Source organism: Bos indicus, chromosome 7 (genome assembly GCF_029378745.1).
Source record: "Bos indicus isolate NIAB-ARS_2022 breed Sahiwal x Tharparkar chromosome 7, NIAB-ARS_B.indTharparkar_mat_pri_1.0, whole genome shotgun sequence".
NCBI classification, from domain to species: Eukaryota; Metazoa; Chordata; class Mammalia; order Artiodactyla; family Bovidae; genus Bos; species Bos indicus.
Genome location: NC_091766.1, coordinates 10,877,570 through 10,902,407, shown reverse-complemented (window position 1 = coordinate 10,902,407; position 24,838 = coordinate 10,877,570). Strand labels below are relative to the sequence as shown.

The following is a 24,838-nucleotide window of genomic DNA, read 5'->3' as shown; positions in this document are numbered from 1 at the left end:
CTATCTGGAGGAGGAAATGGCAATCCACTCCAGTATTCCTGCCCGGGGAACTCCATGAACAGTATAACAATTGGGAGGGAGGGGCAGAGAAGAGGCAGGTGGAATTTGGAAGGAGAGGAAAGAGACTGGGTCAGCCATAAAGAGGAAAAGGAAAGTAAAGTTAACCGTCTATATCTGCAGGTTCTGTATCCACAGATTCTATGAACCTTGGATTGAAAATATTTTTAAAAATCCCAGGGACTTCCCAGGGAATCCCAGGGTGCTTCAGTTGCTAAGACTCTGCGTTCTCAAGGCAGGGGGCCCAGGTTCAATCCCTGGTCAGGGAACTAGATCCCACGTGCCACAACTAAGACCCAGTGCAGCCAAATAAATAAATAAACATAAAAAATTCGAGAAAGTCTCAGAAAGCAAAACTTGAATTTGCTTTGCATCCGCAACTATTTTCTTAGCTTTTGCATTGTATTAAGTATTATAAATAATCTAGAGATGATTTAAAATATAAGGGGAAAAAAAAATAAAATATAAGGGAGCATGTGCATAAGGTTATATGCACATCTATGTCAAATACTATTGATAAACCATTTTATATAGGGACTTGAGCGTTCGTGGATTTTCATGTCTGGAGGGTCCAGGAACCAATCCCTCTTGGAGACTAAAGGACAGCTATAAAAGGAAATTGGGTAAGTCTTGTGTGATATCATTCCACTTCCTCTGCTGTCTCTTGAAGACTTCAGTAATGACTAACTTGTTTTGCAAGACCTTTAGAACTGGTTTTGTGTTTCTTTTGCATGAAACAAAATGTTGAGGCTGGACCCAAGGAAATCCATTTGTAGTTGGTACAAGTATTTCAATCTCTTTAGATAGAAATCTAATTATTTCTTTTCCATATATATTATATATATAATAAAGTTACAAGAGGAGAAGGGGACGGCAGAGAATGAGATGGTTGGATGGCATCATTGACTTAATGGACATGAATTTGAGCAAGCTCTGGGAGTTAGTGATGGATGGGGAAGCCTGGCATGCTCTGCAGTCCATGGGGTTTCAAAGAGTTGGACATGACTGAGCGACTGAACTGAACTGGTATATATTATATAGTATAAACCAGATATAGATAACATATACGGAAATCATTACCTATGTGCTTACTCGCTCTGTTGTGTCCAACTCTTGGCGACCCTATGGACTGTAACCCTCCAGGCTGCTCTGTCCATGGGATTTCCCAGGCAAGAATACTGGCGTGGGTTGCCATTTCCTCCTCCAGGGGCTCTTCCCCACCCTGGGATTGAACCTGTGTCCCCTGCATTGCAGGCAGATTCTTTACCTGCTGAGCCATCAGGGAAGCCCTCTATCTATCTATTTATCTACCTATCCATCTTTTTCTAGTGCCTACTGTGTCCAGACATTATTCTGGGGATACAGTGGGGGACAAAATAGCCTGAATTTCTCTTCTTATTGATCTTACTTTCTGGTGCAGGAAACAAACATAAATAAGCAAATAAAGGTGTTAGATAATCGTCGACTGAAGCCGCCCACCTTGGCCAGGCATGATGATAACCACTTGGGTGAGTTGTCTCACAACAGGAGGTCCCAATGAGGAACTTGGTACTACCACCTGAAAACTAACCGGGAGAATTTGGGAGGGGCCAAAAGAGGGAGGGGACAACCATCCTCCCAGAATCCTTTGCACTGGAATCCGTCTTGGCTGAGAGATGCTCGGGCCACCAGGAAGGACCCTGACTCAGACTATGGGCCAGGGGTGATGACTGACCAGAGACAACCTAGAAACTAATCGCATTACCATAAAGCCTGAGACAGTGAGCCATGTGGCAAAGCACTTTTCCTGCTGCTCTCTGCCTGGGGACCACTTTCCAATAAAGTCTCTTGCTGTCCAAGCACAGGTCTCCTTGGACAATTCATTTCCAAGTGTTGGGAGCCCACTCAACAAAGGTATATATCAAAGACACCTTGCTCTGATATAGGATTAGTGCTCAATTCTATGGAGAAAATTAAGTAAAGTAGGGGACAGTGGGGCTTCCCAGGTGGCCCTAGTGGTAAAGAAGCTGCCTGCCAGTGCAGGAGATGTGGGTTTGATCCCTGGGTCAGGAAGATCCCCTGGAGGAGGACATGGCAATCTGCTCCATTATTCTTGCCTGGAAAATCCCATGAACAGAGGAGCCTGGTGGGCTACAGTCTATGGGGTTGCAAAGAGTCAGACACGATTGAAGTGACTTAGCACTCATGCTAGGGGACAGCAAGAGGTGGAGGATGCTATTTTAGACAGTTTTCTGGCAGCAGGGTGAAAGGAAGGAGGATATCTGAGAGGAGAGTGCTCTAGGAAGAGAAAATAGCAGAGAAAACCCCCCCAGAGACATGACTGTGCCCATCAGCAAGGAGGCCAGTATGGCTGAAGCAGAGTGAGTGAGGGGGCAGTGGGAGGAAGTGAGGGCATGGTGGGGGTTGACCTTGTAGGGCCTGGGGGAGAATTTTGCTTTTATTTTAAGCCAGTGGGAAAACTGTTGGAGGGTTTTAAGCAAGGGAATGGCATAATTTAACAGTTTGATAGGCTAAAAATATATATGCACATGATATGTTTATATTATACATTTATAATTTTATTACATATTAAGGCATGCACATAACTTACAGTAAGTCCCCTACATATAAACAAGTTCTGTTCGGAGAGCATGTTTGCAAGTCCGATTTGTTCCTAAGTCCAACAAGATTAGCCTAGCTACCCAACTAACACGATCAGCTGCGTCATACTGTAATAAGTTTCTAATACTTTTCACATGAATAATATATAAAAAACAAACAGAAAATAAAAGAAACATTTTAAATCTTACAGTATAGTACCTCGAAAAGTAGAGTAGTACAAGACAATAGCTGACATGCAGGGGCTGGCATCGAGTGAACAGGCAAGAAGAGTTACTGACTGGAGGAGGGAGAGGAAGTGAGATGATGGAGCTGAAGGATCTTCAGCAATAGGAGCTGGAGAACGAGCTGCAGTTTCACTCCTGCCTGATGCTGGTGGAATGCAGGTTCCCACCTTGAAGATTTATATGTAGCAGACATTTTCTATATCAATAGTGTTATGGGCTGAATTGTGTTCCTCCCCAAAATTCGTATGTTGAAGTCTTAATGGTACTTCCCAGTGTGACTGTATTCGAAGATAGGGCTTTCAAAGAGGTGATGAAGTTAAAATGAGAATGTTAGGGTGGGCCTTATCCAGCCTCCCTGGTGTCCATATAAGAGGAAATTTGGACGCATGAAAAGAGACTAGGGACCCATGCACACAGAGGAAAGGCCGTATGAGGACATAGTGTGAAGATGGCCATGTTCAAGCCAAGGAGAGAGGCCTCTGGAGAGACCAATCTGGCCAACATCTTCATCTTGTATCTCTAGCCTCTATAACTGTGGGAAAATAAATTTCTATTGTTTAAGCCACCAGTCTGGTATTTTATGACAGCCTAGCATATAACATGGGCTTCCCTGGTAGCTTAGCTGGTAAAGAATCCGCCTGCAATGCAGGAGACCTGGGTTCGATCCTGGGTTGGGAAGATTCCCTGGAGGAGGGCATGGCAACTCACTCCAGTATTCTTGCCTGGAGAATTCCCATGGACAGAGGAGTCTGGAGGGCTACAGTCCATGGGGGTCACAAAGAGCACAATTTAGCGACTGAACAACAATAAGAAACAAGCTGTGTGGTTCATCCTACTGGAATAAATCCCCTAGCAGGTGTCTCTAACCAGGTTTTTCTGGCTTCTCTCGAGGGATGAGAAGTAGGAGATTCACTTCTGCTTCTCTGAGTTGATGGCAGTTTCTGTTCATCAGAAAGAAACAAAGGTGGGTGGTTGGAAGGCATCAGCAGGTGATCAGCCTACCTGATCTGATGCTCGGAAATTGCTTGTTTTTGAGCTGAAATATTCTGGTGTAAGAGCAAATCACAAGTAGAAAAGAAAAGAATGGTTATTGAGGTTTCCAAGGTTGACCTCTGTGGCCAGGGTTTGCTCTCTGAGATAGTTTATAGGGAGAGGAATCATGTGATTCTATGTCTTGGGTTACCTGTGACAGTCCCAGTTCACACCTGGTGTCATGGTGTAACTTAATAGGATCCCTTCTGGTATTAAAATTATCCACCTTTTGGAGATAAATTATAAGGTTGCTTTAGACCAGAGGTTCTCAACTGCAGGCTATCCTGCTCTCTCACCTCAGCTGACACTGGGTGGTGTCTGGAGGAAGTTTTGGTTGTCACAACTGGGGAACTGCTATAGACGTCTAGTCTAAGGCCAGGGATGTTGTTCAACATCCTACTGGGCACAGGATGACTCCCTACAATGAAGAATGATCCAGTCCAAGACAGAACCTGAGGGACACAAAAATGTCCCTTTATGAGTTCGTCATGAATCCATCAATGTGTTCTTTTCTTTCTTTAGGAATGTTCAGTCCTCAACCTAGATGTGGATTTAATTCGATGACCATTTCTGTTCTCCAATTCTCTGCTGGTAAAGTACTAATTTACCTCCCTGGGGGGGAGGCGAGGTGGGGGAGGGGACATGTCGATGAACAGATGTTAACACATTAGATGCCAGGATAAGGTAAGTTCAAAGTGCTGGAGGAGCACAGGAGAGGGAAAGCCTGACTCTAGTGCTGTGATGGAAATAGGCAGTCCTGGGAGGCTTCATGGAGGAGGAAAAAGTTGAGCTGTGTTGAAAGAATAAAAGTCCACCCTGTGGAGTGTTGGTTAACATTACTGGCAGAGGGACAGCCAGTGCAATGCTTCAAGATGAAACCGCAAGGGTCATTAGGAAAGATAAATAGTCTGCTGCTGGGCATGTCTATGGTGCTTCCCTGGTGGCTCAGTGGTAAAGAATCTGCCTGCCAACGCAGGAGATGCAGATTTTAACCCTGGGCCTGGATGATCCCCTGGAGGAGGAAATGGCAACCCACTCCAGTATTCTTGCCTAGGAAATTCCATGGACAGAGGAGGCTTGTGGGCTATAGGGTCACAGAGTCAGACACCACTGAGCATGCACGAATGCACGGGCATGTCTATGCCAAGTGCTCCCCGAGACACATGCATTTACATTATGAGGTGTGCAGTTCCTGTAGACAATTCAGCCTAGACAGTTGTTATGGACTGAGTTCTGTTCTCCTCAAATTCATATGTTCAGTTATGGTTTTCTCAGTGTGTATGTCCAGTCATGGAATTGCTGGGTCAGATGGCAGTTCTACGTTTAGTTTTTTTAAGGAACCTCCATACTGTTCTCCAGAGTGTCTGTACCAATGTACATTACCACAAACAGTGTAAGAGAGTTCCCTTTTCTCCACACCCTCTCCAGCATCTGTTGTTTGCAGATTTTTTGGTTATGGCCATTCTGGCCCGCATGAGGTCATACCTCTTTGTAGATGAAACTAGAGCCTGTCATACAGAGTGAGGCAAGTCAGAAAAAGAAAAACAGATATTGCATATTAAAGCATATATATGAAGTCTAGAAAAATGGTACAGATGAACCGTTTTGCAGGGCAGGAATAGAGGCACAGAAATAGAGAAGAGATGTGTGAACACAGAGTGAAGGAGAGGATGGGACAAATTGAGAGAATAGCACTGAAGCATATACATCACCATATGTGTAAGTAGTGGGAAGCTGCTGTATAGCACAGGGAGCTCAGCTCAGTGCTCTGTGATGACCAAGACGGGTGGGATGCGGGGTGGTGGGTGGGAGGCTTCAGAGGGAGGAGGCATATGTATACAGCTGGTTCATGATGTTGTACAGCAGAGACTAACACAACATTGTAAAGCAATTACATCCTGATAAAAAAATAAAAAAAAAATTGTTGACTTCCTAATCCCTAGTACCCCAGAATGTGACCAAGGAACAAACTGGACTGCAGATACGTTTGGAAGCTTGCAGTCTCCCTCTCCACACTGTGAGTAATGGGGGAACCTGGTGAGCACGCAAGCATGAAATCACAGGGTTGGAATTTGGCTTCCATCCTCCTCCTGGCCCATCCTCCAGTGAAGGCAGATTCAAGTTCTCATCTTGGGGGAGGAGAGGAAGTGAGAAACTAATTGCCACATGAGACTTTCTCAGTTCAGCATGTGCTTAGTTGCCTGCATTTTATCATCTTTTCTTTGGAACTTTGGGTGATAGCACAGACCAGCTGTCTGTACAGACCCCACATTCATGTAATTGGATTTTAAGGCCCTCATTTATTGTGCTACAGCAATTGTAACATATGGCAGTTATAACAGAAGTCTTCCTGCCAAATGAAAAAAAATATTGGAGGTGTTCATGCAGGCAACCCAAAGTTTGGTTTCTCTTGAAAAATCAGACAGTCTGGCAATGCTGGGATAGTTAATAGTAACAATTTCTCTTTCTACACAGGCTGTAGCAGATGCTGTAGGCAGCATAGCTTTATTCCTTTGGCACTTCTGTTTTTTTTTTTTTTTTTTTTAACATGCTGATGGATTCTACTGCAAGCAGCTGCGACTCTCTGTCTGGGAGCTTTCCCTGGAGTGAACATGTTTGATCTGTACACAGGGCAGGCTGTAAAAGCTTAGACGTTCACTTCTGCCTGCAACTCCCAGAAGGGCTCTTAACCAGTGATGGATCAGAGCAGGTGGATAAAGAGCTCAGCTCAGCTCCCTCTCCCTGTTATTATTATTTTAGTTTTGGAATTCAGGATCTTCACTGCAGCATGTGAGATCTAGTTCCCTGACTAGGTATCGAATCCAGGTCTCCTGTATTAGTAGTGCAGAGTCGTAGCCACTGGGCCACAAGGGAAGCCCCCTTTATTATAAAAAAAATTTTTTTTGAACCATGTCAAGTGGCATGTGGGATCTTAGTTCCCTGACCAGGGACTGAACCCCTTCCCCCTGCATTGGAAGTGCAGAATCTTAACCACTGGACCGCCAGGGAAGTCCTCTGGCTACTTCTCTTTGAATGGGGTAACTTAGTGGGATTGAACCCCAGTCACCACCAGCAGTAACCTGCTCACTAACATAATAATCCCTGTATGGGCTGCCCTCTCTTCCTTGTCTCACTTCCTGTTTTCCCTGTTGGGATGATTAATTTTATGTGTCAACTTGGATAGGCTTTAGGACCCAGATATTTGGTCAAAGACCAGTCTGGATATTGCTGTGAGGATATTTTTAGATGAGATTAAATTTAAATCAGTAGATTTTGAATAAAGCAGATTACAGTTCCTAATGTTGGTGGGCCTCATCTAATGAGTGGAAGGTGTTAAGAAAAAGACTGAGCTCCCCCTGAGGAAGAGACTGCCTTTGGACTCAGGCAGCAACAGCTTTTCCCTGGGTCTTTCAGCTTGCTGGCTAGATTTTAGATTTGCTGCCCTCCACAATCGCATGAGCAAAATTCTTCTTAAATCTCTCTCTGTCCCTGCCCATCTCTCTCTATCTCTGTTTCTCTTTCTCTACATATACACAGCCTATTGGTTCTGTTTCTCTGGAGAATCCCGATTAATACGCTTACTGATTCTTTCTGGGATCATCTCCCATATAAAATCATCACTCTTGTTCCCCTTACACTTATCCATGCACTACTTCTAAGGGAACCCAAACTGAGAACCAGATAGAACAACCCCTAAATTACAAAGAAGTCTCTCTTTCATGCTGAAGAACAAAAAACCTCCATTTTAGGTAGGAATATGTCTTTTTTGTAATTAAAAAAAATTTTTTTTTTTTTTTTTTAAGGAAAGACTCAAATGGCACAGTCTTAGTGAAATGGAGCAGAACCCTATAGTTCTTGTTTCCCAAGTCCTCAGCCCACCTTTTGTCTGTGGGAAAACTTTAGCCAAAAGTTAGTTCAATCAGAGAAGTGAGAACATAAAGAAACAAAGGAATATAGTTAAAGGAGATCAAATGATAATAGTTTAGTCAGTAAGCAAAGTCAAGGACCTTTAGTTCCTTCTCAAGGGCTGTAGGTAATATTCTGAGCCATATCCTTTGAGCTGTCTTATAGATAGAGACCCCCACCAGGTGGAAAAATTAACTACGTGATTACCAGACTGTAGCCATGACGTAAACTGTCGTAGTTCCAAGAACTGGCCTCAAGGAAATGGGAACAAACCAACCCTGGAACCAAGACTAACTGTGCTTAGAACTGACCACCAGTGACCAATTTCAAGATGACTGTCTGAGCTACTGTGCTGTTTCTGCATGTAGCCCTCTCTCTCTGTCTATAAAAGCTCTAGCCCCCGGGTTGTTGCGGTGGGGGCTGTTGGCCTTTGGACAGGTTTGGATGCTAGTGACCCTCCTCCCTGGTCACTAGCATCCAAAATAAAGCAAACTTTCCTTTCCACTAACCTAGCCTCTTTAATGACTTTTGAGCAGCGAGTAGCTGGACCTGGGTTCAGTAACATTAGGGTAACAGACCCATTAGAGAGAAGCCTACTGGGGGACATTTTCCTCACTACTCACACAGTGATGCTGCTCTGCATGTCTTAGGGATTCTGAAAGCAGCCACCCCACGTACCTTTTATGTTTCTCTGGATGACATCACTGCAATGGATTTTCATGGAGTTCACTTGGGCGTTCAAGCTTAAGGTGACTTCCTTGGTGCAGTTGTCTGTAACAACTTGAGTTTCAACAGCTGGTAAGAAAAACAAAGGGCAAACTTGCCATTATTATAAGTTTTAAAAATGTGCGTAGTTACATGAACAGCTTAACTTTACTGAGGGTCTAGAATGTGCCAGGCACTGGGCTAAGAGCCTTACATTGATACATTGCCATCTTATAGCAGCCTCATGTAACACAATGAAGGACCTGTCAGAAAAGCAAACTGAAATTCAGAATTTAAGTAGGACTCTAACTCCTGTATACTTGCTGAGAAAATCTCATGACAGAGGAGCCTGGCAGGCTCCATGGGGGTGGCAAAGAGTAGGAACTTACTGAACTCTGTGTTCTTTTTTTAAAGACTTCTTTTTTACTGTGGACCATTTTAAAATTCTTTATTGAATTTATTACAATATTGATTCTGTTTTTTGTGTTTTTGTTTTTTGGCTGAGAGGCATGTGATATCTTAGTTTCCTGACCAGGGATTGAACCCACAGCCCCTGCATTGGAAGGTGAAGTCTTAACCACTGGACTGCCAAGAACATCCCCTGAAACCGTATTCTTAACTAACATTCTTTAGCACATTGTCTTTGAAGCAACGATTCTGTTTCTAGGAATTTATTCTTGGAAAACAATAATGACTAAGAGGGCAGAATTGGCTACGAGAAAGTCCATGGCAGGAAAGATGATAAAGGTGAAGTGACCTAAAGTTTAAGAAGAAATTGGTTAAATGACTTATGGTTTATCTCTATAATGGGGAACCGTGCTTCCAGTAAAAATGAAGTCACAGAATAACAAACAATAAGTTCATGAAAATATTTATCTTAAAAATCAGAAGATATGAGACTGGTCATGAGTTGGAAATTATTGAAGGTAGGTGAGGGGTGCAGTAGTCTTATTATGTCTCCTTTTGAGTGTGTTAAAAAAATTAAAGAAAGCAGTTATAAAGAGCAGAAAGTTATGACAATTACCAGCCTTGGTTCTAAGTGCGTTGAGTGCAGCATTACGATCTCGTTTTACAGGTGAGGTGATGAAAGCTCACTGAGGAAAGGGTACTTTATATCATTGATTAAACAATGAGGGGGACTTCCCTGGTAGTCCAGTGGTTAAGACTGTGCCCTTCCAATGCAGGGGCTGCAGGTTTGACCCCTGGTCAGGGAACTAACATCCCACATGACTCCTGGCTTGGCCAAAAACCAAACCAAACCAAACCAAAAAATCAATTAGGAATTGGCCAAATCAGAAAATATAAAAATTACTTGTAATGTGGTTTAATTTTAAATAAAAGTGTCCAGATTCTGGTTTCCTGAGAAGTTTAGGCACTGGATTTTATCTTATTAAAGACTATAAAAAATGATTATTTTTATGAAGTATTTTATCATGAAAGTTGGTAAAATGAAATGATTAGTTAGGCACACACAAATACATTAGCATCTCTGAGCTGAATACTAATAAAAAGCACAGTAAACAGCATTTCTGGAGGCCAAAATAGTGATATGTATCAAAAGTTCATAGAATGCTTTCTTCCTTTTGATCTAACAATTCCTCTTCTATGAATTTATCCTAAGAAAACATTTAACGAATAGATACAGATAAAACTTTAATGGTCTTTGTCACAGGGTTGTTTTGTAACTACCCACATTTCTCAGAATAGGGAAATAAATTATCGTGTAAATAAATTATATGTTCAAGGCAACTATATAAACCATTGAAGACAATAACATAGCTGATGATATATATGACGTACATGGAAAGATGTTAGTCACGTAATGAGTGAGAAAGCAATTTGGCATGCATATATAAGTGTAACATACCTAACAAATATGTGTTTCTTCATCAGACATGTACCTACATGGGTATGGGATTGGAGCACTGAATTGTGGCAGATTTTGCTGGACTCAGTTTAGTTTTGTGTATGTGTTTTTTCCTAATTAAAAATTTAATACTTGGCTTTGCTATGGCATTTTATTTTTTATTTTCAAAAACAAAAAGTAAATATATTTAAGGTGTCCAATATGAAGACTTGACACATGTGTGCATGTGTGTGTGTGCTCAGTTGCTCAGTTGTGTCTGACACACATATACATAGTTAAATGATTACTGCAGTCAAGCTAACTGACATATCTGCAGCACACGGATATATAATGACTATATATGACAGGTATAATAAAATTTTTTGGGGGGGATGGCTATGCCACGTGGCTTGTGAGATCTTAGTTCCCCAACCAGGAACTGAACCCAGACCCAAGGCAGTGAAAGTGCTGAGCATCAACCACTGGACAGCTAGGGGATTCCTTAATAAAATTATTTCTGTTTTAGAAAGAATTCAGCACGTTTGTTTCACTGTTGCCAGAGCTCTGCTAGCAAAAGTGAAAGTCACTCAGTCATGTCCAACTATTTGTGACCCCACAGCCTATAGTTCCCCAGGGTCCTCTGTCCATGGAATTCTCCAAGCAAGAATGCTGAAATGGGTTGCCATTCCCTTCTCCATGGGGTCTTCTGGACCTAGGAATTGAACCTGAGTCTCGGGCAGATTCTTTACTATCTGAATCACCAGAGAGTTGAGCAGCAAATTGAGGCCATGAGTCCAAATGACCATGACCCGAAGAAGTCTTTAAATAAAAGTTTGCTTTCAGTTCCTTAAAAAAAAGTATTTCTACTTAAAAAATATGTAGTAAGATGTTCCTTCTGGGGTGGTTTAAGTCACATCACCGTGACATGTGCTGTTAGGTTCCGTGAGCACTGAATCATTTAAAAAAAAAGAAAAAAATAAAACTACCTTTAAGCCAGAATCCTAGACTCAGGATTAGAAACCATTGACAATTTTTGTTTATTCATGTATTTATTTGGGCTTTCCAGGTGGCACTGGTGGTAAAGAACCCACCTGCCATGAGAGATGTGGATTTGATCCCTGGGTTGGGAAATTCCCCTGGAGGAGGGCATGGCAACCCACTCCAGTATTCTTGCCTGGAGAATCCCATGGACAGAGAAGCCTGGAGGGCTACAGTCCATAGGGTGACAAAGAGTCAGACATGACTGAAGTGACTTAGCATGCAGGTATTTATTTAATTCTAAATATTATCACAACAAACTGTGGAAAACTCTCCAAGAGTTGGGAATACCAGACCACCTGACCTGCCCCCTGAGAAACCTGTATGCAGGTCAAGAAGCAACGGTTAGAACTGGACATGAAACAACTGACTGGTTCCAAATTGGGAAAGGAGTATGACAAGGCTGTATATTGTCACCCTGCTTATATAACTTTTATGCAGAGTACCTCATGAGAAATGCTGGGCTGGGTGAAGCACAAACTGGAATCATGATTGCCAGGAGAAATATCAATAACCTCAGATATGCAGATGACACCACCCTTATGGCAAAAAGTGAAGAGGAACTAAAGAGCCTCTTGATGAAAGTGAAAGAGGAGAGTGAAAACACTGGCTTAAAACTCAGCATTCAAAAAACTAAGATCATGGCATCCAGTCCCATCAGTTCAGTTCAGTTCAGTTGCTCAATTGTGTCTGACTCTTTGCGACCCCATGGATTGCAGCATGCCAGTTCCATCCCCTCATGGTAAATAGATGGGGAAACAATAGAAACAGTGACAGACTAATTTTCTTGGGCTCCAAAATCACTGCAGATGGTGACTTCACCCATGAAATTAGAAGACGCTTGCTCCTTGGAAGAAAAGCTATGACAAATCTAGACAGCATATTAAAAAGCAGAGACATTATTTTGCCAACAAAGGTCCACCTAGTCAAAGCTATGGCTTTTCCAGTAGTCATGTATAGATGTGAGTGTGGACCTTAAAGAAAGTTGATTGCCGAAGAACTGATGCTTTTGAACTGTGGTGTTGGAGAAGACTCTCGAGAGTCCCTTAGACTGCAAGAAGATCAAACCAATAAGTCCTAAAGGAAATCAATCCTGAATATTCATTGGAAGGACTGATGCTGAAGCTGAAGCTCAAACATTTTGGTCACCTGATTAAAAAAGCTGACTCATAAGAAAAGACCCAGAGACTGGGAAAGATTTGAAGGCAGGAGGAGAAGGGGATGACAGAGGATGAGATGGTTCAATGGATTTCATTACTGACTCAATGGACATGAGTTTGAGCAAGCTCTGGGAGATGGTGAAGGACAGGGAAGCCTGGCATGCTGCTGTCCATGGGGTTGCAAAGAGTGGGACATGACTGAGTGACTGAACAACAACAAAACATCATTTTTATTAAAAAAAATTTTTTGGTCACACCAGGAGGCTTGTGGAATATTATCAGTTCCCGGACACGCTCAGACCTCAGCAGTGAAAATGCCAAGTCCTAACCACTGGACCACTAGGGAATTCCCCCATTGGCAATTTTTAAAAATAGCTCTATGCAGGTGTAATTGAGGTACAGCAAATCTCACATATTAAAGTGTACAACTGGATGGGTTTCATCGCGTGTGTACCTCTGTAAAACCACCATCACAGTCAAGGTAGACAACATTTCTGTCACCACCAACAATTTATCCAGATTTTCTTACATCCCTTTTCCATCCCTTCACTGACTCTACCCTCTGTGTCACTAGAAATTAGTTTGCATTTTCTAGAATTTTATATAAATGGATGTGTTCATGTGCGTTCAGTCATTTCGGTCATGTCTGACTCTTGGTGATCCTAAGGACTGTAGCCCCCCAGGCTCCTCTATCCATGGGGATTCTCCAGGCAAGAATATTGGAGTGGGTTGCCATACCCGCCTCCAGGGGGTCTTCTCGACTCAGGGATTGAACCCACGTCTCTTATGTCTCCTGCATTGGCAGGCGGGTTCTTTACCACTAGTGCCACCTGGGAAGCCCTATAAATGGGACAAACACAGTCCTTATTTACTTCTCTCATTGCTTCACGTGGACCCCAGTTAGTAACCACCCCACTGTGTGTCTCAGGTTTTACTGTCTTCTTACCCACGGTGCTGTATTGGACTTTCTGGATTTTCTGGTCTGGGGCTTTCAAGGCAGTTTTTAGAACATCTGATTCCACTTTCTGGAGAAAGGCTGTGACCGTGGATGTGAAGTTTCTCTCCACTCCCAATACAGTCTTACCGGTGAGATGAGATTCGATATCCTCAACAACCTGTTGCATCTTTGAAGAGAGAAAGAATTAAGAAAAAATCCAATCAATAGGTCCCACATCCCAAGGGTCAGAAGAAAACCCAAGAAAGAAGGCGGTGGGGTCAGACGACTGGTTCAAATACTGACTCCACCTCTCACTGGCTGAGCAACCTTGGGAAAGTCACTCAGTCACTCTGTGCTTCAGGTTCTCCATTTAGGATGAGGATGGTACTAAGACCCCATAAAGTTTGGGGGAAGATTAAATGAATGAAGAGACATTTTATTTTTAGAACAGTGTTAGCCTGGTAAACACCACAGAAACGTTAGTCGCTCAGTTGTGTCTGACTCTTTGCGACCCATGAACTGTAGCCCACAAGGATCCTCTGTCCATGGGATTCTCCAAGCAAGAATACTGGAGTGGGTTGCCATTTCCTTCTTCAGGGGATCTTCCTGACCCAGGGATTGAACCTGGGTCTCTTGCATTGCAGGCAGATTCTTTACCACTGAGCCACCAGGCAAGCTCAAACATCATATAAGTGTTAGTTACTGTGAGCATCTTTTACCAACAGGAAAGTAGTAAGATTTCTAGAAATAGACCAGTGGTTCTCAGCTGGGGGCAATTTTCGTTCCCCAGATGGGAAGACATTTGGATTGTCACCACTGTGGATTGCTATTTCTACTGATAATTAGGCCAGATATGTTACTCAACATCGTATAATGCATGTGACAGCCCCCACAGCAGAGAATGACACAGTCTCAAATGTCAATAGGGCCAAAGTTGAGAAATCATTTAGTAGTATCATAGCTCAGAAGGAACTCTAACTGGCCTTTTTGTATCAAGAAATGTATGTTTTTTTAAATGCTATATTAAACTCATTTTATCTATCTATCCATCTTACCGATTTACTGAAGTATAGTTGATTTACAATACTATGTTAGTTTCAGCCATACAATATAGTGGTTCTATGAAAAATAGCAAAAAAGATGGGCCAGTGGCTGAAGAAGACTGAAGGGTCAAGGTGAAGTTTTAAAACTGTTGTTATAGAAAACAAATTCATGGTTACCATAGAGAGAAAGGGCAAGGAGGGATTAATTAGAAATATGGGATTAACAGATGCACATTACTATATATAAAATAGGTAAACAACAGAGACCTACGGTATAGCACAGGAATGTATATTCCCATATCTTGTAATAAACTATAATGGAAAAATCTGAAAAAGATTATACATAACTGAATCACTTTGCTGTACACCTGAAACAGTAAAATAACTGTACGTCAAATTGCGAGAGTATCACTGACATATATACACTACCCCGTGTAAAATAGATGGCTAGTGGGAAGCTGCTGTGTAGCACAGGTAGCTCAGCTTGGTGCCCCGTGATGACCTAGAGGGGTTGGATGGGGGCGGTATGAGGGAAGAAGCGGTAAGAGGGAGGGGGTATACGTATACTCATAGCTGATTCACGCTGTTGTACAGCAGAAACTAACACAACATTGTAAAGCAATTACACTCTAATTAAAAAAAACTATGCTTCAATAAAAACTGTAGTATATGTGATTTGAAAAATTATTATTTTGATCTCTACATGCTTTTACTCAAAGTATAGTCCTCAGACAAGAAGTATCAGCATCACATGGGAGCTTATTAGGAATTCAGACTCTTAGGTCCCGGTCCACATATTCTGAATCCAAACCTGCACTTTAACAAGCTTCTAAGGGATTTGTGGTATGTTAAAGTACTAGGGTGGAGAAGGCAATGGCACCCACTCCAGTACTCTTGCCTGGAAAATCCCATGGATGGAGGAGCCTGGAGGGCTGCAGTCCATGGGGTCGCTAGGAGTCGGACATGACCGAGCGACTTCACTTTCAATTTTCCCTTTCATGCATTAGAGAAGGAAATGGCAACCCACTCCAGTGTTCTTGCCTTGAGAATCCCAGGGATGGGGGAGCCTGGTGGGCTGCCATCTATGAGGTTGCACAGAGTCGGACATGACTGAAGCGACTTAGCAGCAGCAGCAGCAAAGTACTAGGGGGCTTTCCTGGTAGCTCAGGTGGTAAAGAATCTGCCTGCAATGCAGGAGACCCCAATTTGATTCCTGGGTGGGGAAGATCCCCTTGAGAAGATTGACTACCCTTTCCTGTATTCATAGGCTTCCCTAGTGGTTCAGATGGTAAACAATCTGCCTGTAATGTGGGAGACCTGGGTTTGATCCCTGGGTTGGGAAGATCCCCTGGAGGAGGGCATGGCAACCCACTCCAGTATTCTTGCCTGGAGAATCCCCATGGACTGAGGAGCCTGGCAGGCTACAGTCCATGGGGTTGCAAAGAGTCAGACACGACTGAATGACTAAGCACAGCACACAAAGTACTAGACAGTAAGTCCCATTGGGATAGGAGTTTTGTCTTCACGGCTATTTCCTAGCACCTAGAACAGTCCTTGATGAATAGGCTTCAGTCGTTTCTGACTCTTTGCGACTCTATGGACTACAGTCCACCAGGCTCCTCTGTCCGTGGGATTCTCCAGGCAAGAATATTACAGTGGGTTGCCATGCCCTCCTCCAGGGGATTTTCCTGACCCAGGGATTGAACCAGCATCTCCTGTCTCTCCTGCATTGCAGGCGGATTCTTTACCACTGTGCCACCTGGGAAGCCCCTTTGGTGAATAGCAGGGGCTCAGTAAGTGTTCATGGGTTAAATGGATGTTTTTAATAGGAAAATATCATGCTAAAGAGTTATAAGCAGAGTAATATGCAAAGAAGGATTGGAGGGACTTTCAGAATCAGGTTCAAATAAGCCTTTTTAATGGTCTATTCTTTCAGTCTAACCAGTGTTAGTGGAAATTCTGAGCTGAGTTTTCTAGTGAAAGGGCAGCCCCCTCCTCAGCCACACCTGATGTAAAACGCCTCTCTCTCTTCTAAATGGCAGCAGAAGTCTTCTTGGTTTAAACTCATTTGTACAGAGTAGGTGCCAGAGTATTGGGTCGTCAGAATTGCTGTTTTAGTGTCTGATCTAACGTGATGACTTTGTACCTGTCTTTCTTTGGCAACGCATTTTGTTTTTTTGAAGTGAAATTCAAGTAAAATAAAATACATCCTTTTTTTAAAGTAGTTTTTTTTTTTTTTTGGCCACATAGGATGTGGGATCTTAGTTCTCCAACCAGGGATCAAACCCACACCCCCTGCAGTTGGAAGAATGGAGTCCTAACCTCAGGGAAGTTCCTCATCCTTTTAAAGTATACAAGTCAGTAATAATTTAGAATGTCCATAATGTTGTATAACATTTCCATCATTTCCAAATAAAACCCATTAAACAGTTACTTCCCATTCTCCACTCCCCCAGCCTCTGGAAAGCACAAATCTGCTTTCTGTTTCCCTGGATTTGCCTGTTTTGGACATTTTATGTAAGTGGAATCATATAAAGTGTAATCTTTTGTGTCTGACTTGTTTCACCGAGCATAATGTTTTTGAGGTTCATCCATATTGTACTGGAAATCAGAACTTCATTTTTTATGGCTGAATAATATTCCACTGTATAGGTATACCACATTTTATTCATCCTGTCATCAATTAGTGGACATTTGGGCTGTTTCTGTCTTTTGGCTATTGTGAATAGGACTGCCAAGAGCATAGTTGTACAAGTATATATTTGGGTCCCTGTTCTCTCTCTCTTTTTTAAAAAATTTATTTTACTGAAGTAGAGTTGATTTACAGTGTTGTATTGATTTCTGCTGTACAGCAAAGTGATTCAGTTTTATATACACATTTTCATATTTTTTTCATCATCACAGGATATTGAATGTAACTTCCTGTGCTATAAGTAGGACCTTGTTGTTTATCTAGTCTACATATAATAGTTCACATCTGCTAATCCCAAACTCCCAGTCTAATCCTCCCTGACCCCTGACCCCTTGGCAATTACAAGTCTGTTCTCTACGTCTGTGAGCCTGTTTCTGTTTTGTAACTAAGTTCACTTGTGTCATATTTTAGATTTCACATACACAACATCATATGGCACGTGTCTTTCACTTTCTGACTTACTTCACTTAGTATGATAATCTTGAGCTTCATCCATGTTGCTGCAAATGACATTATTTCAACATTTTTTATGCCTGAATAATATCTCATTGGGCTTCCCAGGTGGTGCTAGTGGTAAAGAACCTGCTTACTAATGCAGGAGACATAAAAAATGAGGGTTCAGTCCCTGGGTTGGGAAGATCCCCTGGAGGAAGGCATGGCAACCAATTCCAGTATTCTTGCCTGGAGAATCCCATGGACAGAGGAGCCTGGCAGGCTACAATCCACTGAGTCACACAGAGTCAGACACAACTAAAGTGACTTAGTAATAGTCCATCATATACATGTACCACATCTTCTTTATCTATTCATCTGTCAATGGACATTTAGGTTGTTACCATGTCTTGGCTATTGTGAAGAGTTCTGCTATGAATATAGGGATGCATGTATCTTTTTGAATTCTACTTTTGTCCAGGTATATGTTTGGGTCCCTGCTTTCAATTCACTTGGGTTTATTCCTAGAAGTAGAATTGTAGAAAGTGAAAGAAAGTGAAGTCGCTCAGTCGTGTCCGACTCTATGCGACCCCATGGACTGTAGCCCACCAGGTTCCTCCGTCCATGGGATTTTTCAGGTAAGACTACTGGAGTGGGCTGCCGTTTCCTTCTCCAGGGGATCTTCATAACCCAGGGATGGAACCCGGGTCTCCTGTATTGCAGATAGACGCTTTACCGTCTGAGCCACCAGGGAAGCTCAGATAATTGTAGAGTCACCTGATAATTTTATGTTTAATTTTTTGAGAACCCTGACAGTGACTTTTATAATGAAATAAATGTTCCTTTTGATAACACGATTATTTGTTCATTACTGCAATGAACAGATGTTGAACTCCCAAGGCTTGCTTGGTCTGATTCCCCTCCTCAAGAAGCTCCCTGTCTAGCGAGTGACAGCACACCACTTAAATGTCATCAGTCTGGAGGAGATAACAATAGATAACATAGAGGGAGGAGGGAGGAGGGTTCAGGATGGGGAACACATGTATACCTGTGGCGGATTCATTTTGATATTTGGCAAAACTAATACAATTATGTAAAGTTTAAAAATAAAATAAAATTAAAAAAAATAAATAAAGAAAGAAAAAAAAAGAAAAAAAACAATAGATAACATGGATGGAATGTGTACTCTGGACTCAGCACTGTGCTGAATATATACATGTATTATCTCATTTAACCTGCTCATTATCCAAGGGTGTCATCACCACCCTCATCTTAAAGATGAGTAAATTGTTCTTAAAAAGTGTGATGGTTAATTTTATGTGTCAGCTAGACTGAGTCATGGGTTACCTAGATGTTTGGCCAAGCGTCATTCTGGGTCTGACATAAAATTAACATCTGAATGGATGGAGGAAGTAAAGCGGCTTGCCCTTCCTGATGTGGTTGGGGCTTATCCAGTCAGTTTGGGGGTCTGATTAGAACAAGAAGTCTGAGTAAGGGGGAATTTCCTCCTGCCTGACTGCCTGTGCCAGCCTTGAGCTGGGACACTGCTTTTTAGCTTTATTTTTTAAAAAATTTATTTATTTTAATTGGACATTGTTTTTAAATTTTATTGGAGTGTGATTGCTTTACAATGTTGTTAGTTGCTGCTGTGCAATGAAGTGAATCAGCTATTTCTAACATATATCCTTTCCCTCTTGAACCTCCCTCTGCCCATCCAACCTACCTGTAGGTTATCACAGAGCACCAAGCTGAGCTCCCTGTGCTGTATAGCAACTTCCCACTAGCTATCTATTTTACACATGGTAGTGTATTTATGTCAAACCTAATCTCCCAATTCATCCCACCCACCCCTTACCCCACTATGTCTGAACGTCTGTTCTCTACATTTATGTCTCTATTCCTGCCCTGCAAATAGATTCATCGGTATCATTTTTTTTAAGATTCCACATATAATACATGAATATTTGTTTTGCTCTTTCTGACTTACTTCACTCTGTATGACTCTTTAAGTCCATCTGCATCTCTACAAATGACCCAATTTTGGGACATTCTTGTTTTCCTTCAAACTCACACTGAAACATCAGCTCTTCCTGGGTTGGTCTCAGATCTCTGGATTCAAATTGGAACTATATTGTCAACTGTTCTGGGTCTCCAGCCTGTTGACTGCAGATTTTGGGACCTGTCAGCCAATTCTTTATAACAGCTCTCTTTATAGCTTATCTTCTATTGGTTCTGTTTCTCTGGAGAACCCTAATGCTGTGAGGTCATCATCTTGCCCAAGTCACTTGCCACTGCAGTATTAGGATTTGAAATCCCTACCATAAGAGCATAGTCTGGTGGGGACTTCCCTGGTGGTCCAGTGGCTAAGACTCTGCTCACCCAGTGCAGAGGGTCTGGGTTTGATCCTTGATTAGGGAACTAGATCGCACACGCTGCAACCAAGAGTTCTCTCAACTAAGACTTCACACACCACCACTAAAGATCCCAGCGGCCGCAACTAAGACCCGGTGTGTGTGTGCTCAGCTGCTCAGTTGTGTCTGACGCTTTGTGACCCCATGAACTGGCCCATTGGCCTCCTCTGTCCATGGAATTTTCCAGGCAAGAATACTGGAGTGGGTTGCCATTTCTTGCCAGTGCAGCCAAATAAATAAATAAATAAGAACATATTGGGGGAATATTAACTCAGATGGAGGGAGTGATGGAGGCCATCCAGAAGGAGGTGACACCTGAACTGGGTCTTGAGTAAAGAAGAGTGGAAGGAGGCAGCCAGGTGAGGAACTGGAAAGAGGAGTTTTAGGTAGAGAGAATGGTGTGTATCTGAGACGTGGAGCTTGGGAGGGCAAGGCATGAAGAGTCCCTTGGGAGTAGAGAAGGGTGAAGTTGGGGAGTGGCCAGAGGGAGGGATGAGCTCATTCTGTTAGACAATAGATCCTGAGAGACATGTATCATTCTCTTTGCTAAAGTTCAGAGTCAATTTACAGACACTAATGATTACTACCTATAATCATTTTCTTGGTCTCTCTTAATTATCCTACAATATCCATTTTCCCTTCCTGTGCTTTTTTTTTTTTTTTTTTTGCTATACTAGGTCTTCATTGCTGACCTGGGTTTTCTCTAGTTGTAGCAAGTGGGGGGCTACACTCTAGTTTCAGTGTGCGGGCTTCTCATTGGGGGTCACTTCTCTTGCTGCTGAGAACGGGCTCTAAGGCATGCAAGCTTAGTTGTCCCACAGCATGTGGAATCTCCCCAGACCAGGGATAGAAGCCATGTTTCCTACATTGGCAGGTAGACTCTTAACCACTGGACCACCAGGGAAGTTCTGTCCTCCTATTTTTAATAATTGAATAAATTTCTCAAATTTTATCTGGGCTGTGCCACCCAATCATAGATAGTATTGTCCCAGCTTCCTTTGCAGCTAGATTTTACTGTGATATATGCAACTTCTGGATTGTCACCGTAAGACATGTTTCCAAAGAAGTTCTCCTGACCTTATTAGCACTTTGTATAGTGAGTAGATGAGGAGAGAGGCCCTCTCTCCACTCTCCCCCTTCACCTTGTACAACAGAGAGCTTGCCCTGGATTCCCCCTCCCTTCTACCCACCAGTATGAATACAGCATGCAGCAACCCAGCTTTGACTATGCAGTTGAGGACAAGATGCCAGGGGATGCTGGAGCAGCAGTATGGAAAGAACGTGGGTACCCGAATGACCTTATGGAGCAGAATTCCTTCACCAGCCTGGATTGCTCACCTCTGGACTAATAACTCAGAAAGTAATAAATATCCATATTTTTAAAGCCATTGGATATTTGGGTCTCTTTGTTGCAGCAGCTCAGCGAATCCAATACAGTCTTACTTAGTCTCTTTCTTGGTCTGGGATAGATCCTGTCTTCAGGGGGTAGTACACACACACACACACACACACACACTCACACACACACCCACAATCATACACACACCCCCATATATACATACACACTGTATTGATCTATCATTTATCTCTATAGTGAGATATATAGTGATAAACATAATGATATATATATATATATCACAGTTATACAATACATATTATATATCAAAATATAATAGTTTAATACCTGGTGGCTCAGACGGTAAATTGTCTGCCTGCAATGCGGGAGACCCGGGTTTGATCCCTGGGTCGGGAAGATCCTCTGGAGAAGGAAATGGCAACCCACTCCAGTATTCTTGCCTGGAAAATCTCATGGATGGAGCCTGGAGTCCATGGGGTCGCAAAGAGTTGGACACGACTGAGCGACTTCACTTCACTTCACTTCACTTCACAATATTTGTCATAATCATATCAAGTATTTTATATTATCAAGCATATGATATATGACATATAGCACACATATATAGTATTCACCTCCATTTGCTAGCTTTGAGATTTGTAAATATTTGTTACCTGTCTAGGTTCCAGGACTCAGCTTCCACTCACCTCTTTTGTGCTGTTGGTTGTCTTTGAGGGGGTGATTTCTGAAAAAGACATAAAGAGAAGTTATTGTTGGAACCAAGAATGAAAGTGTGGAGAAGTCGGCAGGTAAGGTGGGTAACTTTGCATCTAGAAGGTCTGAAATCATACACTTCATGTTCTCTGATGAGTTCATTTGCTCTTTAGGGGGATCAGAGTCCAAATTCCTTGTTGTCATGGAGAGCAGTGTTTATCGACTTAGGGTGGTTTTGCCTCCTGGGGACACTGGCAATGGCTGGAGACATTTCTGGAGGTCACTCATGGCCTTGAGTGGGGATGCTACTGGGATCTAGTGGGTGGATGCTGCTCAATGCCTTTAATGCAGAGGACAGCTTCTGACCACAAATAATTTTGGGACCCCAAGTGTCAATATTGCTGTGATAGAGATACCATGGCATAGAAGAAGCAGAAAATTGTAAGCTCCAAGCTCTTTCATTCAGATCTGGCTCTGGCTGGGCATTATAACTGAAATGGCTGAGCAAACAGAAGACTAGATACTTTAGGTTTTAAAATTCAGTCTGGCTGGGAATTATAACTGAGACAGGAATGTCAGTTTATAACCATCAGCTGTTTTTTAAAATAAGTATTTATTTATGTATTTGGCTGCACTAGATCTTAGTTGTGGCATGCAGGATCTTCGAAATTCCTTGCAGCATGTGGAATCTTTTTAGTTGCAGCATGAGAACTTGTGGTTGTTGCACGTGGGATCTTAGTTCCCCAACCAGGGATTGAACCCATGTCCCCTGCATTGGCAGGAAGATTCTTAACCACTGGACTACCACGGAAGTCCACCTGGAAAGTATTCTTAACCATTCTGCTCTATTGTCTCTTGAAGATGTGGCTGCATCTGGCAGAAAAATGCACCATGCACAAAAATCACAGCTACCACTTGCTGAATGCCTCCTCATATGCATCATTTCATTTAATCCTTGAAATAATTCCATGAGTCAGGTTCTGTTATTTAAGCAGGTGAGGAAATAGGCACAGGTTGTTAAGGAAATGTCTGTAGTCATGAGGGGGTAAGCAGTAGAGCCCAGATTTAAATCCATACTTGTCTAAGTGCAAGGCTCATTGTGGTGGCTGTTTTTTAGTTGCTAAGTTGTGTCCGACTCTTTGTGGTTCCATGGACTATAGTCCGCCAGGTTCCTCAGTCCATGGAATTCTCCAGGCAAGAATATGGAGTGCGTTGCCATTTCCTTCTCCAGGGGATCTTCCCGACCCAGGGATCAAATCTGCATTTCTTTCATTGCAGGTGGATTTTTAATGCTGAGGCAAGGGGGAAGCAAAGCTTGTACCACTTCACATGTGCAGAGACTGCACACACAAGAATCGGAAGGAGGTGTAAGCAAGTTCAGTCATTCACAGGCACCCTTGATGAAGACGGCCTGTGGCCCCTTCGCTACCTAAGAACCCTGATGTGGAATAGCCAAGCCTCTGTAATTCAGTGCTGGTCTCTGGAAAAGTCATCTCTGTACCTGTGGGGGCCTTTGTACCACCGTTCCTTTCCAGTTTGATCTTGGAATCATGTTTTAATCTTTTTAAAGGGAGTTTGGGTCTTAGGTCCCTGAATAGTCCTGCTCCCCTTTTTAAAGAATTAATTAATTTATTTATTAGTGTTTGTCTGTGCCGGGTCTTTGTTGTTGCACGGGGGCTTTCTCTAGTTATGGCAGAGCGCAGTCTTCTCGTGGTGCTTCTCTTGTTGCGGAGCACAGGCTCTAGGGCGAGTGGGCTTCGGCAGTTGTAGCTTGCTTCCCTTTGGCATAATTGTTCCTTTTTGTTCTGAGACTCAGTTTTGTGGAAGGATCGTGGGGTCCCGGACTCTCCCATTGGAAGGAATCTCAGAACTGACCTGGTATGAATCCTATTGGTATAAAGATGACCTGATAATTCTGATATGAGATTTCCTGATATCAAAGCTGAAGGCTTGTGCTTCTCATGACCCCGAGCTCCTTAGGGGATCTTGTGGGGTGAGTGGGATACAATGACCCTTGTTAGTCTTCCACTAAGCTCTTTCTACTGTGGAGTCTGCAACCTCATGGCTTTAATGCTGGATGGGCAGGAGCACAAGTTACTTAAATCTTGGGTGCTTCGGTTTCTTTATCTGTAATAACAGTGCTTACCTCATGCAATTATTGTAAATGGAATAAAGAATGTAAAGTACTTAGTGCAGTACCTGGTACATGTGTGTTTGTGCTCAGTTGTGTCTGACCCTTTGTGACCCCATGGACTGTAGCCCGTCAGGCTCTTCCGTTCTGGCACATCGTACAGTTGAAATAAATATTGTCTATCAGTATTATTTGGAGAAGGCAATGGCACCCCACTCCAGTACTCGTGCTTGGAGAATCCCACGGACGGAGGAGCCTGGTAGGCTGCAGTCCATGGGGTCGCTAAGAGTTGGACACGACTGAGTAACTTCACTTTCACCTTTCACTTTCATGCCTCAGAGAAGAAAATGGCAACCCACTCCACTGTTCTTGTCTGGAGAATCCCAGGGACGGGGGAGCCTGGTAGGCTGCCGTCTATGGGGTCACACAGAGTCGGACATGACTGAAGTGACTTAGCAGCAGCATCAGTATTATTGCTTGGTGGATCAGTGGTAAAGAATTTGCCTGCAATGCAGGAGGCACAAGAGAGGCAGGTTCAATCCCTGGGTCAGAAAGATCCCCTGGAGTAGGAAA

The 24,838-nt window shown here is 42.8% G+C and overlaps 1 protein-coding gene across 4 annotated transcripts in view; it reads right to left on the bottom strand.

Annotated features, from left to right (window-relative positions):
* The window catches only part of ADGRE3 (adhesion G protein-coupled receptor E3), a 64,455-nt gene that overhangs the window by 21,417 nt on the left and 18,200 nt on the right, over positions 1-24,838 (bottom strand). For all 4 annotated transcript variants that reach the window (XM_070792655.1, XM_070792657.1, XM_070792654.1 and 1 more), the window contains 3 exons: positions 22,128-22,165; positions 13,516-13,693; positions 8,499-8,615 (listed from right to left, as the gene is read on the bottom strand). In XM_070792655.1, the coding sequence (XP_070648756.1) occupies positions 8,499-8,615; positions 13,516-13,693; positions 22,128-22,165 (333 nt within the window). The remainder of the gene's footprint in view (positions 1-8,498; positions 8,616-13,515; positions 13,694-22,127; positions 22,166-24,838) is intronic.